This window comes from Oncorhynchus gorbuscha, linkage group LG19 (assembly GCF_021184085.1).
Source record: "Oncorhynchus gorbuscha isolate QuinsamMale2020 ecotype Even-year linkage group LG19, OgorEven_v1.0, whole genome shotgun sequence".
Classification (NCBI taxonomy): Eukaryota; Metazoa; Chordata; class Actinopteri; order Salmoniformes; family Salmonidae; genus Oncorhynchus; species Oncorhynchus gorbuscha.
In genome coordinates, this window is record NC_060191.1 from 9,009,449 (window position 1) to 9,028,523 (window position 19,075).

Sequence of the window (19,075 nt, forward strand, 5' to 3'; positions counted from 1 at the left end):
AGTTGAATTATCTATAGTAATGTTAAATTCCTCTCCTATCACTAATAACAAATTCAGAAATGTAGATAACCAATGGAGTATATGTTTCTCTATAGATTCAAGCAACTCATCATTCTCATGTTTTGTGTTGTACCCGTAGAAGTTTACAGTAACAAGCGTAATGTCATTGTAACTGATCACAAGACAAATAAAGTGACCAAAGGGGTCACATTCCAAGTGTAGAATATTACCACCAAAAGGTATTTTTCATTGTAGTGACACCAGCGGAGCGTTCAGATCCATGGGAAAGCCAAATATCATTGCCCCACTGTGACCTCCAGAAGTTGGCATCAGCCGAAATTGAGTGATAGTCTTGAAAATAGCAAAAATCTGTTCAAAATTGTTTAGCAAATAAAAATAAGGCCTTGCGCTTGCATGGATACCTCATCACCGTGCACCTCCCAAATGTTGTAAGAATGCGTGGGGCTCTGTGAAGCATTTATGTGAAAATGTAATTTAATCAGAAGCCACTGACAGATTTCTGGATTGGGCTGTGCTCAAGAGTATCCTGCCTTGGCAAATTGCGCTGTTAAGACACTGATGCCCTTTGCAACCACGTACCTATGTGAAAGTGGATTCTCGGCCCTCACTAGCATGACAACTAAACAGAGGCACAGCCTGTGTGGCAAATGATTTAAGACTGAGACTCTCTCCAATACAACCCACGAGCCGGGTTGTGACAAAAACTCACAATCCTTCTTATGTTTAAGAAATGTATCGTATAGTGTGTGTGTGGCAGGCTTACAATGATGGCAAAAAACAACATTTGAGAGTGCATTGACCCTGGTGCTAGAGGGGTTACGCAGCTGGAGTTTGAATGTTTGAAGGTGTATGGGACTATAAAAAATTTGGGAACCACTGCTGTAGAGCAATGGTCACCAACCGATTGTCATCGACTGGTCGATCACCAAACATTTCTGTACAAAAACAACGATAAAGCCTTGTGTTAACATCCAAGCACCGGGAAGTGCACCTAGAACTTTGCATAACTGGCAGGTCCAGAGAGCAAATCAAGTGCACCTATAGACCTACCGCTGGCCAATCTGATAGCTCAGATCGCCATGTCTAAAAAGAAGCCTTGAACGCACAGCAAAGTTGATGCGGTGAGTTTTCAAAACATTTAAAACCATGACTGGAGACACAATGAATACAGCAAAGAGCTGCTGTTTTTATAAGCTAATGTTTAAGTTGTGCACTGTCAACACTTTGATAAGCCAGAAAATGTGCATTCTCCCTACTTCCACTCACGCTACAACCAGCACTGCAGCAGCATTGAATTAGTATAGCAAAGTGTTTCCATAAACTTGCATTGTTATTATTATTAGCAGCTTTTAATATCGAGGAATATTTCACTTTCTCTGGTCATAGTAGTAACATGATTTGGTGCATGAGGCAGAAATAATGCAGTGTGACTTGAGTTATCCATCAGCAGGAAGACTGTGTCCTGTTTTCTCAGCAGATTGAGGGAGATCGGAGGGATGGTGAGGCACTGCTCTCTCCCGCCTCTCAGAGAGCCTGCATCGGATCAGTCCAGTAAAATATAAAACAAATGATTATGCTCAGCTGTGCCTCAAGTAGTAAAACACATCTATTACCAGTGTGATCAACTTTGAAAAATAATTTCAAAATGGTCTGAGAAGAACATTGGCAGGGCAATTCAAACACAGCCAATATGCAATGACAATGTATTGGGCCTATAGCCTACTGCACAAACCTAAAATCTGAGTGGTAGATCTCTGCTTGCTTTTGGACTCAGAAAGCGATATTGACTCAGAAAAGGTTGGTGACCACTGATGTAGTTGGAGCGGAATTCCACAAAGTCTGGTTTCTGCTCAACTCCTTTGGAGTTCATCAGACACTTCCTTCACCATGGAGTTGAGTTTAGTCAGCTATGATTTAGTGAGCTTATAAAGCATGACAACATACTTTGTGCTACATTAATGTTCGATTGCTATAGCAAATCATATTGTAAAAAAATAATAAATGAAAACTTAGTATCTGTTCAGCCATAAATCAACCAGAAATCAAACATTACTTATCAGACAGATTCCTCAAAACCAAGAATAGCCTGGAGAAATGCACATAAGCCAGTAGACGTCACCCTTTGTGCCACACAGAGCAGAAAACATCCCTTATTATGCACACAAATGCAGGGTTGGAGCCTAAAATGGCTTAAATTCTTGACATACAGTCATTACAATCTGAATCTAGACTATAGTGAGAAGATAATTGTGACGTTCATCTATGGAATGTACACATAGAAAGAGAGGACTCAAAATGCATTTAATTTACAATTCTATGATTACAAAAACAGAAATTTCATCGAGAAAAAAAAATCCTACACAAAGCTTTTTCAAAAAACATGCAGCTGAATAGGTTATCAGACTGACAGAAGAGTGAGTGATATGGTTGTATCGAATAATAATTCCTGGTACATACTAGATTACATGGTAACGGTAACATAGCAACTAATACCGTAGGCTAGATATACAGTACAAATCAAACATTTACACATCTACTCATTTTTATTTTTTACAATGTATAATAATAGTGAAGAAATCAAAACTATGAAATAACATATGGAATCATGCAGTAAAAAAGTGTAAAACAAAATAAAAATATATTTTGTACGAGATTCTTCAAAGTAGCCACCCTTTGCACGCTCTTGGCATTCTCTCAACCAGCTTCATGAGGTAGTCGCCTGGAATGCATTTCAATTAACAGGTGTGCCTTGTTAAAAGTTCATTTGTGGAATTTCTTTCCTTCTTAATGCATATGTGCGAATCAGTTGTGTTGTGACAAGTTAAGGGAGGTATACAGAATAAAGCCCTATTTGATAAAAGACCAAGTTCATATTATAGCAAGAACAACTCAAATAGCAAAGAGAAAGTGCAGCCCATCATAACTTTTAGACATGAAGGTCAGTCAATAGGGAGTGCAGTCGCAAAAACCATCAAGCTCTATGATGAATCTGGCTCTCATGAGAAACGCCACAGGAAAGGAAGACCCAGAGTTACCTCTACTGCAGAGGATAAATTCATTCGTTACCAGCCTCAGAAATTGCAGCCCAAATAAATGCTTCATAGAGTTCAAGTAACAGACATATCTCAAAATCAACTGTTCAGAGACTGTGTGAATCAGGCCTTCATGGTCAAATAGCTACTACTAAAGGACACCAATAAGAAGAAGAGACTTGCTTGGGCCAAGAAACACTAGCAATGGAATTAGACCGGTGGAAATCGGTTCTTTGGTCTGATGTGTCCCAATTTTAGATTTTTGGTTCCAACCGCCATGTCTTTGTGAGACGCAGAGTAGGTGAACAGATGATCTCCGCATGTGTGGTTCACAACCGTGAAGCATGGTGGTGGTGGTGTGATGGTGCTTTGCTGGTGACACTGTCAGTGATTTATTTAGAATTCAAGGCACACTTAACCAGCATGGCTACCACAGCATTCTGCAGCGATACGCCATCCCATTTCATTTGTGCTTAGTGGGACTATAATTTGTTTTTCAACAGGACAATGACCCAACAGGCTGTGAAAGGGCAATTTGACTTAAATGAAATGTAAAATGATTGAGTACTACAACAGATGACCAGGCCTCCACAATCACCTGACCTCAACCCAATTGAGATGATTTGGGATGAGTTGGTCTGCAGAGTGAAGGAAAAGCAGCCAACAAGTGTTCAGCATATGTGGGAACTCCTTCAAGACTGTTGGAAAAGCACTCCAAGTGAAGCTGATTGAGAGAATAACAAGAGTGTGCACATCTGTCATCAAGGCAAAGGGTGGCTATTTTGAACAATCTCAAATATATTTTGATTGGTTTAACACTTTTTTGGTTACTACATGATTCCATATGTGTCATTTCATAGTTGATGTTGTCACTATTATTCTACAATATAGAAAATAGTAACAATAAAGAAACATTGGAATGAGTAGATGTCAAAACTTTTGACTGGTAATAAATAAATAAATAAATATATATATTATATATATATATATATATATATATATATATATTACACACATATATATGAAATCATTTCTCATCTCTGCAAATGAGTCATGTTCAGACAATGTCTTCCCATTACTGACAAATGAAAAACCCAAGTTTACTTCAAAAGAAAGCTAGATTTCATAATAAACAAACATGATAGAAATAGACATGATTGAATCAAATTGAAGAGGGAAAGAAAGCAAGTTGTTTTGAGATTACATTTCAGGGAACCCGGTAACCCTAAATCTATTCAGTTTATCAAATTACAATTTTCTATATGGTCGGTGTAAATACAACAATTAAGACCTCTCGGACTGAAAATGGGTGTGAAAAACTAACGCCAATCTGCCTCGTCTTCTATCAATATTATGTATAGATAAGCACAGTTGAAGAAATGAAATTCTGGAAATCAGTCAACAAAAATTGGCAATACATCTCTTTCTTACCAAAAAGGCACAAAAACATTTGGATTAGTGAGAAACAAAAGTAGCAAGAAAAAAAAAACTTTCTTCCCCAAGGCCTTCAACTCAAACAACTAAATTCACCCATTCAACCCACACTTCAAAACATGGCAGAAAAAAAGGACAAAAATAAGTTCTACTGGGGATCAACTATTTTTTGGATCATTTGGAATTTTCTTTAGTGTTCTTCAATTCAAGGGCTCAGCAGTGACTGAACTCTGAAGTAGTGGAAACACATTGAACAGTGCCCAACTCACCAATCATTTCACAGCTAATCTCACCATGTACTGGGCCGTCATTGTACTGGCAGCTCCCCACTGGCGTGTTTCATATAGTGCAGGTGCAATGCTGACTCTTGATCAAACCCTTCACCACATTCAAAACACTCCCATTCCTTATGTATTTTCTGTTGCTCCGCCACATGTGCTTCCAATGAAGTCTCTTCTTTCCCCTCTTGCTCCTCCTCCTCCACTCCCGATCCAGAGGAATCAGAGTCATCAGAGGAATCAGATCCAGAAGAGTCTGATGAATCGGATTTAGACGAATCCTCAGCACCAGAATCTTCAGAACGAGACTCAGACTCTTCTGATCCAGATTCCTCCTCACCCACCTTAATATCTTCCTCTTCTTCCTCTTCCTGCTCCTCTTGAAGCATATCTATCACCTCCGCCTCCTCTGTGTTACCCATCCCTGTGAACACCAGCCTCTTCATCTCTGTCACCCTTCTCCTCCCAGCAAACAGGTGGTTCCTGGGTCCCAGTGGCGTCTTGCTGGCCCCGACGTAGACCCCTACGTGCTTCTTCCGATGCGTGATGAGGTTGCCCAGCTGGGAGAAGTTCTTCTTGCAGAGCGGGCATTTGTAGGGCTTGGCGCCGGTGTGAGTATTGTAGTGGTAGCGGAGCTCAGCGGGAACGCGGAAAGACTTTTCACAGAGGTCACACTTGTGGCGCCTCAGGTTGTGGCCCTGCAGGTGTTTGTCCAGAGAGAGCTCATCCCTAAAGCCCTTAGCACAGGCCAGGCACCAGAAAGGCTTCTGCTTGTGCAGGTCCATGTGGATCAAATAAGTCTGCAGGGAATTGAAGTTTTTTACACACTGATCGCACTTCAGAGTGGAGGGTTCCATCGGCACGGGAGGCCTGTGCACTTTCAAGTGAGTCACCAGAAGGGACGGGCGAGCAAAGACCTTCCCACAGTCCGGGCACTTGTTCTCTGTGGGTTGTTTTTTAACTTCTTTTTCATGCATCTTCTGGTGATTTCTAAACGACTCGAGGTAGGAGTAGACCTTCCCACAGATGGAGCATGCATAGACCTTGTGGGAGCCGCTGAAGACTGGCTTCTCCTCCTCAGACAGCATGGCAACGCGCGGACGAACTGTGACGATCTCTGATGGTCCGACCTGCCAGGAACTGTCGAAGAACTCTTCATCGTCTTCTTCATCACCTTCCACGTCTACATCACTGTTCTCTTCGTAATCACCGTCATCATTATTTTTCTGCTTTTTCTCAGGTGCTGCCGACTCCACATTGCCATTGCTCCCGTTCGTCTCCAGGGCTCTCTTAATGCCCTGCCTTCGTTCCTCCTCCTCCGCTATTGCCTCCTCCAGAACATGCTTGCGCAGGTGAGTCTTGAAGGCCTCCCAGCGAGTGAACTGCTGCCCACAGTCCTGACACCTCATACTGGCTAGTTTCACTGTGGAGGAGAGAAAGGGAGCATAAATTAGGACAATATAGTACCATGACATGCCTGTAATTTTGTTAAGCTTTCAACAATTTATTTGAACTTGTTTCAATACTTTTGTGAAGATATACCATCTCAGATTGAATTGCCAAACTATCAATAGCATCACCTTGGAATTTGGGATGAAGGGGCATATTTTTCACAACCAAGATGTTTACAACTGACACATTATATAGTGTTTTAAAATGTGCAAATTTTCTGGTTGCTAAAATTCTAATAGTTTGCTTAATTTCAGTTTGTGGCAAAATAAGCAATGTATAGTGTAGAGAATCATTGTAACATATAAACCACTGTGAAATACCTTTTCAATAACCAAAAATATTGTATTTTCAGCTGTTTGAAGCTGGTATACAAAACCGAAAGTAAAAGACTGAAAAACAAAGCTAAGAACGGGAAGCATAGAAAAAGCACACAGAACAGATCTACCGCCTTTTAGACTTTATTTCAATGAGCTTTAACTCAGATTTCTGTGATTTTGGTCAGGTCTCCCAATAAGTTACATATTGCAACTTTAAGTGCACCAGAAAACTCAAACTTACAGTTATGTAGTTCTCTCCACTGCTAGGATCAATACGCTCAATCACACTCCTTGTCACCTCAAAATGTTCTATATTTAGGCTCATTAATAACTGACATGATTGGATACATAATTAGAATACACTGCAAGACTGATCACAATACAAACACACCACTTACACCCCCAACATAGAGTGAGCTACAAAAGTATTGGGAGTGTTACACATTGTTTTGGCTCTCCACTCCAGCACTTCGGATTTTAAATGATACATATAAAATAAAGTAGAGCATGTCGACACCTTTTCAAAATGAGTGGATTTGGCTATTTCAGCCCGTTGGACAGGTGTATACAATTGAGCACACAGCCATGCAATCTCCATAGAGAGGACAAACATTGGCAGAAGAATGGCCTTACAGGAGCTCAGTGATTTTCAACGTGGCACCGTCATAGGATGCCACATATCCAACAAGTCAGTTCGTCAAAACTCTGTTCTGGTCAACTAAGTGCTGTTATTGTGAAGTGGAAACACCCTAGGAGCAACAACGGCTCAGCCGCGAAGTGGTAGGCCACACAAAAATCACAGAATGGGACCGCCGAGTGCTGAAGCACATAAAAATAATCTGTCTTCTGTTGAAAAACTCACTACCGAGTACCAAACTGCCTCTAAAAGCAACGTCAGCACAACTGTTCGCTGGGAGCTTCATGAAATAGGTTTCCATGGCCGAGAAGCCGCACACAAGCCTATGATCACCATATGCAATGCCAAACGTCAGCTGGAGTGGTGTAAAGCTCGCCTCCATTGGACTCTGTAGCAGTGGAAACAAGTTCTCTATTGTGATGAATCACGCTTCACCATCTGGCAGTCCGACAGACGAATCTGGGCTTGGTGGATGCCAGGAGAATGCTACGTGCCCCAATGCATAGTGGCAACTGTAAAGTTTGGTGGAGGAGGAATAATGGTCTGAGGCTGTTTTTCATGGTTCAGGCTTGGCCCCTTAGTTCCAATGAAGAGAAATCTTAACGCTACAGCACAATGACATTCTAGAGAATCCTGTGTTTGCAACTTTGTGGCAACAGTTTGGGGAAAGCCCTTTCCTGTTTCAGCATGACAATTCCCCTGTGCACAAAGAAAGGTCCATACAGAAATGTTTGTCAAGATCAGTGTGGAAGAGCTTGACTGGCCTGCACAGAGCCATGACCTTAACCCCATCTTACACCTTTGGGATGAATTGGAACGCTGACTGCGAGCCAGGCCTAATCACCCAACATCAGTGCCCGACCTCACTAATGCTCGTGGCTGAATGGAAGCAAGTCCCCGCAGCAATGTTCCAACATCTAGTGGAAAGCCTTCCCAGAAGAGTAGAGGCTGTTATTGCAGCAAAGAGGGGGGGGGGGGCAACCCCATATTAATACCCATGGTTTTGGAATGAGATGTTCGACCAGCAGGTGTCCACAAGCATTTCACTACACCGGCAATAACATCTGCTAAATCTATGTGTATGTGACCAATAAAATTGGATTTGATGTAGTGTTCAATGCCTGAGGTTAAAGTGCAGACAGCTTTAATTTGAGGGTATTTTCATCCATATCAGGTGAACCGTTTAGAAATTACAGCACTGTACACGGTATCCTAAATAATGAAATATAAGAAATATGAAATAACACATATGAAATCATGTAGTAAACAAAAAAGTGTTAAACCAAATCAAAATGTTATCCATTTTAGATTCTTCAAAGTCGCCACCCTTTGCCTTGATGACGGCTTTGCACACTTGGCATTCCCTCAAACAGCTTCATGAGGTAGTCACCTGGAATGCATTTCAATTAACAGGTGTGCCTTGTTAAAAAGTTAATTTGTGGAATTTCTTTCCTTTTTAATGTGTTTAAGCCAATCAGTTGTGTGTAGAAGCGGTATACAGAAGATGGTATTTTACTAAATAGGGCTAAGTCCATATTATGGCAATAAAAGCTCAAATAAGCAAAGAGAAACAGTCCATAATTACTTTGTCAGTCAAGGCAGAACATTTCAAGAAATATAAAAGATTCTTAAAGTGCAGTTGCAAAAACCATCAAGCGCTATGATGAAACTGGTTCTCATGAGGACCGCCACAGGAAAGGAAGACCCAGAGTTACCTCTGCTGCAGAGGATAAATTCATTAGTTACCAGCCTCAGAAATTGCCACCCAAATAAATGCTTCAGAGTTCAAGTAACAGACACACCAACATCAACTGTTCAGAGGAGACTGCGTGAATCAGGCCTTCATGGTCAAATTGCTGCAAGGAAAACACTACTAAAGGACACCAATAATAAGAAGAGACTTGTTTGGACCAAAAAAACATGAGAAATAGACAGACTGGTGGAAACCTGTCCTTTGGTCTGATGAGTCCAAATATGAGATTTTTGGTTCCAACCGCCGTGTATTTATGCGATGCAGAGTTGGTGAACGGATGATTTCTGCATGTGTAGTTCCCACCATGAAGCGTGGAGGTGGTGGTGTGATGGTGCTTTGCTGGTGAGACAGTCAGTGATTTATTTAGAATTCAAGGCACACTTAACCAGCATGACAACCACAGCATTCTGCAGCCATCCCATCTGGTTTGCGCTTAGTGGGACGGTCATTTGTTTTTCAACAGGACAATGACCCAACACACCTCCAGGCTGTGAAATGGCTATTTTACCAAGGAGAGTGATGGAGTGCTACATCAGAAGACCGGGTCTCCACGATCACCTGACCTCAACCCAATTGAGATGGTTTGGGATGAGTTGGACCGCAGAGTGAAGGAAAAGCAGCCAAAAAGTGCTCAGTATATGTGGGAACTCCTTCAAGAATGCAAAGAGAATGCGAAGAGTGTGCAAAGCTGTCAAGACAAAGGGTAGCTACTTTGAAGAATCTCAAATATAAAATATTTGGATTTGTTTAACACGTTTTTACTTAGTACATGATTCAATGTGTTATTGAAGTTTTCACTATTATTCTACAATGAAGATTTGTTTTTTTAAAGGAAATCCCTTGAATGAGTAGGTGTCCAAACTTTTGACTAGTACCATAGGTGTATTAAAAAGTGAAACACTTTCACGCAATGACTACATCAAGCTTGCAACTCTACACATTTGTTGGATGCATTTGCTGTTTGTTTTGGTTGTGTTTCAGATAATTCCGTGCCCAATGGAAATGAAATGATAAATAATGCATCATGTCAGTTTGGACTCACTGACCGTAAAAAATATTTTTTCTAAACACTTCTCCTTTAATGTGGATTCTACCATGATCACAAATAATCCTGAATGAAACATGAATAAAGATGAGTGAGAAAGTTGGACGCACAAATATCATGCTCCCCCAAAAATTCTAACCTCCCCTGACACTGTAATGGTGAGAGGTTAGCATGTCTTGGGGGGTATTTCATTTTTATTTAACCTTTAACTAGGAAAGTCAGTTAAGAACAAATACGGACTACCCCTGCCAAACCCGGACGATGCTGGGCCATTTGTGCACCGCCCTTTGGGACTCCCAATCACAGCCGTGTGATATGCGAGACTAACTTTCTCACTCACTGTTCATGATTAATTCAGAATTACCCACACTTACGGGAATTGTCAGGTCGGCCAAAAAGTTAGTGCATTCCAAAAGTATTCAGACCACTTCCCCTTTTCCACATTTTGTTACATTACAGCCTTATTCTAAAATGTATTTAATCAAAGTCTATATACACACACACAACCCCATAATGACAAAGCAAAGACAAGTTTTTAGAAGTGTATGCAAATTGATTAAAAATAAACTGAAATACCTTTACATAAGTATTCAGTGTCTTTGCTATGAGACTTGAAATTGAGCTCTGGTGCATTCTGTTTCCATTGATAATCCTTGAGTCCACCTGTGGTAAATTCAATTGATTAGACATCATTTGGAAAGGCACACACACCTGTCTATGTAAGGTCCCACAGTTGACAGTGCATGTCAGAACAAAAAACAGGAAGAGGTCAAAAGGAATGTTTCGTAGAGCGCAGAGACAGGATTGTGTTGAGGCACAGATCTGGGGAAGGGTACAAAAACATTGTGCAGTATTGAAGGTCCCCAGTAACACATTTCTTAAATGGAAGAAGTTATGAACCACCAAGACTCTTCCAAGAGCTGACCGCTTGGCCAAACTGAGCAATCAGGGGAGAAAGGCCTTGGTCAGGGAGGTGACCAAGAACCCGATGGTCACTCTGACAGAGCTCCAGAGTTCCTCTGTGGAGATAGGAGAACCTTCCAGAAGGTCAACCATCTCTGCAGCCCTTCACCAATCAGGCCTTTATGGTAGAGTGGCTAGATGGAAGCCACGCCTCAGTAAAAGGGTACATGACAGCCTGCTTGGAGTTTGCCAAAAGGCACTTAAAGGACTCAAGACCATGAGAAACAAGATTCTCTGGTCTGACGAAACCAAGATTGAACTCCTTGGCCTGAATGCAAAGCTACATGTCTGGAGGAAACCTGGCACCATCCCTACGGTGAAGCATGGTGGTGGCCCAGTCTGAGCGCTCAGGACCTCAGACTGGGTCAAAGGTTCACCTTCCAACAGGACAGCTACCCTAAGTACACAGCCAAGACAACGCAGGAGTGGCTTCAGAACAAGTCTTTGAATCTCCTTGAGTGGCCCAGCCAGAGCCCGATCAAACATCTCTGGAGAGACCTGAAAATAGCTGTGCAGCAATGCTCCCCATCTAACCTGACAGAGCTTGAGAGGATCTGCAGAGAAAAATGGTAGAAACTCCCTAAATACAGGTGTGCCAAGCTTGTAGCGTCATACCTAAGAAGCCTTGAGGCTATAATCGCTGTCAAAGGTGCTTCAACAAAGTACTGAGTAAAGAGTCTGAATACTTATGTAAACGTGAGTTTTTAAATATTTTTTTAATACATTGGCTAAACTTTCTAAAAACCTGTTTACGCCTTGTCATTGTGGGGTATTGTGTAGATTAATGAGGGGGAAAACCATTTAATCCATTTTAGAATAAGCCTAACGTAACAAAATGTGGAAAAAGTAAAGGGGTCTGAATACTTTCTGAATGCACTGTACATATTGCAGCTTTAAGTTTGAAAGCGTTTTATAATCTATATTGTAGTGATGTTTCTCAACCATTTCCGACAAACGGTAAACATGACGCGTCATGACTGGAAGCCCACTAGAGTCAAGTTTAAAGGTCCGTTAAAACCAGTAACTCAGTCCACACAATGAAAAACACAGGAAACTTAACTACAGTTTTAACCATTTACTAAAACTCTTCATGTCTGCATTAATAAGACACCAGTAGTAGTTTAAAGGTACAGGGAAAAGGTTACATTGAAATGAGTTATCATAAAGGTCATGACTTCAAAAGATTAGCAATAGTCTAAAAACTTGAACGTTTCATTTAATCCAACAAGGAAAATAACAACTCCTTGAACATATGCTAAACCAGTTTGTTAAATCAAACTCATTACGATAGATACATGTTTACACAACACAGGAAAGTAACAATCAACTGTTAGTATTTGGGAACTTTGGTAGTGAAATCCAGGAAAACATTACATTTTCTAATTATTAAATTTACATTTAAGTCATTTAGCAGACGCTTTTATCCAGAGTGACTTAAATGATACAATGTTAGTTTGGTAACATTTTGTAAAAGAAAACAGCCAGAAATAGGTACTAATAATACTATAAACATCCATCTTATATAGACAGGTTAATGCCAGAACTGGATTAATTTCTCAAAAGAAAGTCAAGTGCATGTTACTGAAAGTGGGTGACTCACGTTCTCCCCTTGCATACTAAGTCAAGCAAAACAACCTTAAATTAGTGCCCACCTTGACAGACAAATCACTGTACTTTACAGGATGTAATCATTTCTCGGCAGAGAAACAGAACCATTTTCTAAATGAAACCGCAGTTAGTGAACTTTCTCTATAACTACACATTTCTACACCAAAAGGACACATTTCAAATCAGTGGAACTGATAAAAGGAGTTTTTCTATGTACAGGTCCAGTGTGAAATAAAGCCTGAGAAAGATAAAATAATGGTGTCAAGAGCTAAAAGAAGCACTTAGTGGATATATTTGCAATAATGTTAACAGCATTCTATAGATATAATCAGAATAGTCAAATGTAGCAAGTCTCTTGGACACTTAGTCCTTGAAAATACCCTGGAGAAAAAAAATGTCCACCTTGGAAATTGAACTGAAGTATAAGGAGGTACATAAGTGCATGAAAGTCAAATTCCACTTCTAATATCTCCTGACTTGTATTAGTTCCATCGTTAATCTAATATGCTCCACGAGCATGTTCAATGTAGTGCTGGTGCAACTCCAACTCTCGACTGAAACGCATTCCACATTCAATGCAGGTAAGGCCATCGGTGTCTCTTGAGGAGACAGCAGTGTAGGGATCTCTCTGCCCTTTGTCATCACCCATACATTCCTGGTGATGGTCAATGAGGTCCCGAATCTCACTGAAGGTCCGGGGACAAAGGGAGCAACGGTAGGAGCCATCGCTGTCGTGTTGAGCCTCGTGTTTATGCAGAGCACCTGGAGATAGAAACGCTTTTCCACAGTGCTGGCACTTGTGGCTATTCTGTGGCCGGGAGGGGGGTGTAGATAGTGGCTTGAGGGATGACTTCGCCTTCAAAGCAGGCAGAGGGACATTGAGTTTGGCGGGCCCTGTGCTTACAGAAGCACTGAGTCTGTAACGAAGCTCTGTTGGTAGTCGTCGGCGGACCTCGTCGTGCCAGGCCAGGTGCTGTTGCAACTGAGTCTCAGTCCAATATCCACGGCAGCACAGGGCGCAAGAGTGAGGTCGGCTCTTTGCCAAGTCCTTGTGGGTTCCTAGTTGCTCTTCAGTTGGGAAAGCTTTTCCACACTTGTCACACTTGAAGAGGTATTTGATTGTCTGCTCATAGAGGCGGGTTGGTGGTGAGGGTTCCTCTTCCACTACTTCTGCCATTCCTGGATTAACTTCCTGTTTGAGCACTCCACAGATCTTCTTGTGATTATAGAGTGCCCCAGAAGAACTGTATCTCTTCCCACAGTCAACGCAAGGGATGGATTTTAAACCTGGTCGACCTTTCTTCTTCCTTCTGCCAACAGCATTCTTATTCTTTGTGACAAAGTGTTCAGTTTTGACAACAGTGCCTTTGTTTTCTGTAACTAAGTCCTTACTCTCATTAATCCGTTCATTTCCCTTGGTAGCCAAGTTATTTATGGCAACAGAGTCCCCGCTCTCAGCCAAAGTGCCCTTACTCTTAACCGTCTTGCCCTGGGAGTGGGCCTGCCATTTGTGGGCACGCAAGCCTCGAACCTTCAAGAAGCTCATATCACAATGGGGACACTGGTGAAGATTTGATTTAAGCTTTGGCTTCTTTAATGGAATGACTTCAGACTTGCTGTGTGACGTGGCAGGCTGCTCCGGGACCTCTTCAATGGACACGGTCATGGACTGGTCCCCCTGAAGATCTGCAGACTCAATGGGTTTGTTATGCTCACTTTCATGGTGAGCTGCTAAAAGTGAGCCCTTGACGAAAGTTGTGTTACATTCTGGACATGCAAATTCAGCGTGTGAGGGTTTGCGGTTGCCTTCCATGCTGGTGTCCGCTGCAGGCTCTGGCTTGGCTTTGGTCTGACATGGCGGGTAATACAACTGGTGCCGGCGGAGAACACACAGGTAAAAGAAGCCCTTACCACACTTGTTGCACTGAAAAGGTCCCTCGTCCACTGACTTTTGCCCAACAGAACTTATATTGTCATCTTTTATCAGTGAACCAGCAAACTTCTTATCTGTGTGCCATCGTCTGTGAGTGCCAAGGGCTGCATTGGAGATAAAACGTCTTCCGCATTCTGGACAACAGAATTGGCCTTTAGTTGTTTGCTCTACCTTTTTGGGTTGCTTGGGTTCTTCAGGGATTGCGGCCACTTGAAATTTCAGCTTCGGTTTTACTTTAGACTTGTGACCCAGAACATGAATCCTTTTATGGAAATTCAGTGCTCCTACAACAGCAAAGCTTCTCTCACACTCTTTACATTTGTATTTCAGATCAGTTGTGTTGATTGTGGCAGCTTTCTTCAAGGTTAGGGACTCATTGGTCTCCTTTTGTTCACCACGTTCCTTCTCAGTAACAGATTTAGTCATTTTCTCAGTGCCAGAGTTGTTTGACAGAGTTGTTTCCACAAGGTCTTTGACAATGCACTTTGTCACCTTCTCTATCCCTCCTTTCGCTTTGACATCCAAGCCTGCAACTGCCCTCGGCTTGCCACATTCTTTTCGATGATACTGCAATGACAGTAAATTGTTGAAAAGAGAAGGGCAGGAGGGACAATTGAGCTTCTTCACTTTAGGAGCTGTGTCATGTTGGACAATATCATCCTTGTGGCTTTTAATGACAGTCTTTTTCTTGCCACACTGTTTTTGGTGAGTGTGCAATGAAGATTTGTTGCTGAAATGGGAAAGGCATGTTGAACACTTCAGCCCCTCTAGCTCAAGAGCAGATTTAGGCGATGAGGCAGAGTAGTCGGTCTCATAACCATGGCTCTTCATGTGGAATTTAAGTGCCTTGGCTCGTGAAAACAGTTTTCCACAATCAGGGCAGCTGTATGCATTCTTCTTCACTTGTTCTACCTGATGTTGAAAAGACTTGATAGGAGGCGGGAGGATTTGAGCATTATGTACAACCTGGTGCCTGAGGAGGCTTGAGAACATGCGAAAAGACTTGTTACAAAGCTCACATCTATGATTCCCATTCTCGTGCTTCCTCATATGAGATTTCATAATGCCTTGGTGACGAAATTTCTTTCTGCATACAGGGCAAGCAACTTTACCACGAACACGTGGAGGGCCATTGACAGAATGCGAAGACACTGTTGGCTCATTCTTCTCCTTCAAATGTGCACACTGAGCTTGATTCTGCTTGTGGTGAGCGTAAGCACCCAATGACCAGAAGCCCTTCCCACATCGCTCGCAATAAACCGTTGGGCCTAATAAAGTCTTCTTTGGATTAAACACTTCAGTTTTAGTGTCTGATACTTCATCTGGGGTGGGGGTTGGAGCGTGGCAGCTTTTGCGGTGGTTGTACAAACCACTGGCATTAGAGTAAGTCTTCTCGCAATCTGGACATGGATGAGCTTTGCTTTTTGGATGCTGTTGCTGATGAGAGTGTAGTGCAGACATGCGTGAGAAACACTTTCCACACACCTCACATTTGAAGCTATTCTTCTGTAGTCCGGCAAGCTGGTACAATACACTCTTGTGGGGTTTTCGTCCATCGTGTTTTCGCATGTGATTGTGGTACGTTTTCCGATGTGTAGTGTCAAACCCACAAAAGTCGCACTTGAAAAGATCCTTTTCAGGATTCCATCGTTTTTTGCCATCTACTCTGTGCCACAGTTTGTGAGAGCGCAAAGATGCAGCACTGGTAAACCAGCGGTAACACTCAGGACAGTTAAATCTTTTAGGTGGGTCTAGTCCCTGAACCTTCTCCCTTTGAGTTCCTTCGCCGACAAATGGCGGAAAGTCAATTTGTACAATTTTCAGATCAATCTCTGGTTTAGACTTAAGTGTACTAGAAATGTACTCCGTTGGAAACAACACAGCATCCATCTCATCTTTTCCCTCCTGGTCTGATTCACACAGTAATTCAAGATCAGGGTTGAGTTCTTGTTGTGACTCTTCTTCATCCCTTACAGAGCCATCTGAGGCACTTATACTGATCACCTCTACATTGACATCATCAGTTCCATCAGCCTCTGCATCCCCATCAGTTTCATAGAAACAGGGGTCTCTCTCAGTCACAGGGGTCTGAAGGGTGTCCTGTGGGTAGACAATGGCCCCGAAAGCAAATGTTTCAGTTTCTGTCTTGTTATCCAGTAATTGCTTATGTTGAGGTAGTGGGGATGTTTGTGTCTGGAATTCTTTCTCAGTCCGTCCAAAAACATCGTTATGGCAAAGCCGATGGGACTGGAGAGCCGAGGCCCTGGAAAATCGGAGCCCACACTCCTGACACTCAAACGCTTTCTTCTGGAGCTGGCAAACCTGATGAAGGAAAGATTTTGCTGGAGTCTCTTGAGTATGAGCCAAACGCTGGTGCTTGTAGTAGAATGTGAGCGTTGTGAAGACCTTGTCACACTCCTCACATGGAAACCTTTTGCCACCACTACCACCTCGTTTCATATGATAACGTTGATGGCAGAGCATGCCGGCGTAAGTACTGAAGGTCCTCTCACACTCACTGCAGTCAAATTTGTTGGGTTTTCTCTTAAGCTTTTCAGGAGAACATTTGTCATTGTGGCTAAATCGTTGGTGTGTTTTCAGGCCAGACTGGGCGCGAAATGTTTTGCCACATGAACACCCAAACAGATTTTCCTGTGCCTCATCTACCTGTTCAGAAGCTTTGTTGCTGTCCTCTGTTGCAATGGCAGGCTCCTCTGCGGGTGGTTGCTTCTCTGCATCCCTTTTGCGGGACTTTGGGATTAGTTTGACCTCATGACAACGCCGGTGAGCATCAAGAGCTGATGAACGGGAGTAACAGCGACCACAAGTTTGACACTCAAAGGACTTCTTTTTCAGGTGTGCCAGCTCATGGAAAACTGATTTGGAAGCTTGCTTGTGTGAGCGTGTATGACTGATGAAAGAGCCCATCGAAGTATAGGTTTTCCCACAGTCTTCACATTCATAGACATACTGCTTAGCCACCCCCAAGCTCTGATCAGGAGTTGACTGGGGCCCAGCTGTTGACAGGGCCACAGGAGTTGATTGCAAAACAGGAGTTGACTGCTTGAGGGCTTCATTACGGTGTTTGACCTGGTGTGAGTAAAAACCCCTTGAGTCTGCAAAATGGCGCCCACAAAGAGCGCAACATAGTGTCCGTTGGCCCCCACTCTCTGAAACAAGCAAGCCATCCAAATGGGAGTCAGAGTCCAGGCAGACTATTGGGCCATCATGGGTGTGCTCATGTTGATGCTCCTGGTAAGCCGCCTCCTCCCCAAAGACTTCTTCACAATCCAGACAGCGGAAAAGCCCATCCCCTAAAAATAGAAAGGGGAAAATGGGAGGTCAGGGCGACTCCTGTTGCCAAAGAAAAGAGAAAAGAAAACCAAACAATAACACAAATGAATATTTATGTCAGATAATGAGTAAGTGCCCTCATGTACATTTAGGGCTTTCACAATTAGCGTACAATTGTGTAAGCAACGAATATGGATGAAGACAGTCATGAAAATTAAAATAATCGTCATAACCGTTTAATTATTTTGGTGTAGAAAGAACAGCTGACTGAAGACAGGACAGCTGGGCATTTATGCTGTCCATTTCAATGGTAACATGGACTAGTTACAATGTCATGAAACTTAGTTGCTCCTTGCAGAATAAGCAAGGTGTTGAAGCAATCAAGTCTTGGGTTGCCTAGGCAACACCCCCTTCCTGCAGCAGCACAGCTCAGGATTGGAGGAAAGGAGAAAATGTTTGTCTTAAAAAAGTTTAAACGATTATAAAGGTGCCATCATCCAAAATTCCATTACTGTCAAAAAGAAACAAGACTTAAGCATATTTTATTACAATGATACATATTATCATCAAGATACATTTTTTGCAATGGATACAACTTGTTTGGATAGATGTATATTTTGACAAAAATACATTTTACTTGACAATTATGAACATCTTTGCTAAAGTGCATATCACCCCAACGATGGTGAGTCAACTCATTGTGGATAATATACTTTTGAAATGTAATTGTTATAAAAAGACAATGGGTGAAGCAGCCTAATTTAAAAAGGATTTCAAACTTCTGTATTGGGAAAGTTTTATTTAACCTAAATGTTTATCACGGTTTTCAGATCAGTCAAGTTATCCTATTCACTACTGACCTGTGGACAGAGAAAGAATTGGGATCGTATGATTTCCCTTGAGGTGAAAATGGAACCAAATGTACATCTACTCTATAGAGACCCCATAAAGTTACCTATATCAAACATTTCATCATTTCTCAAATAGGAGAATCTCACCCAAAGATATTGAATAAAATGATCAAAGATTCACCTATTCAGCTCCTGAGAAAATAAACTCAGACCTTCTGTTTTGCTTATATGAAAAATAGCCTATGACAGAGACCTTTAAGAGGTATTACTCTAAGACAGTAAACATGTTGTCCCCCATGAATGATGAAGCACTTGGGCCAATTGGTGACAATTCAAGTTCAAACAGGACAAGACATATGCTTGTTCAACATTTAGAATTTCAGCTGATTACTATAGTGCCCCCCTTGGGCCAATCATTGTAATTGTGTAGATGTCAGGTCTTTGGCAAGATGCATCA

The 19,075-nt window shown here is 42.0% G+C and overlaps 1 protein-coding gene across 2 annotated transcripts in view; it reads right to left on the reverse strand.

The window, feature by feature from the left end:
• Positions 1–4,036: 4,036 nt before the first annotated feature.
• Positions 4,037–19,075, reverse strand: part of si:ch211-261d7.6 (zinc finger protein 91) — a 17,940-nt gene continuing 2,901 nt past the window's right edge. The window contains exon 2 of one of the 2 annotated variants that reach the window (XM_046314492.1): positions 4,037–6,188. In XM_046314492.1, coding sequence (XP_046170448.1) covers positions 4,795–6,188 — 1,394 coding nt within the window. In that variant the 3' untranslated portion in view covers positions 4,037–4,794. Of the gene's footprint in view, positions 6,189–11,992; positions 17,788–19,075 lie in introns of those variants that run through there. The other variant, XM_046314491.1, reaches the window with a different exon arrangement.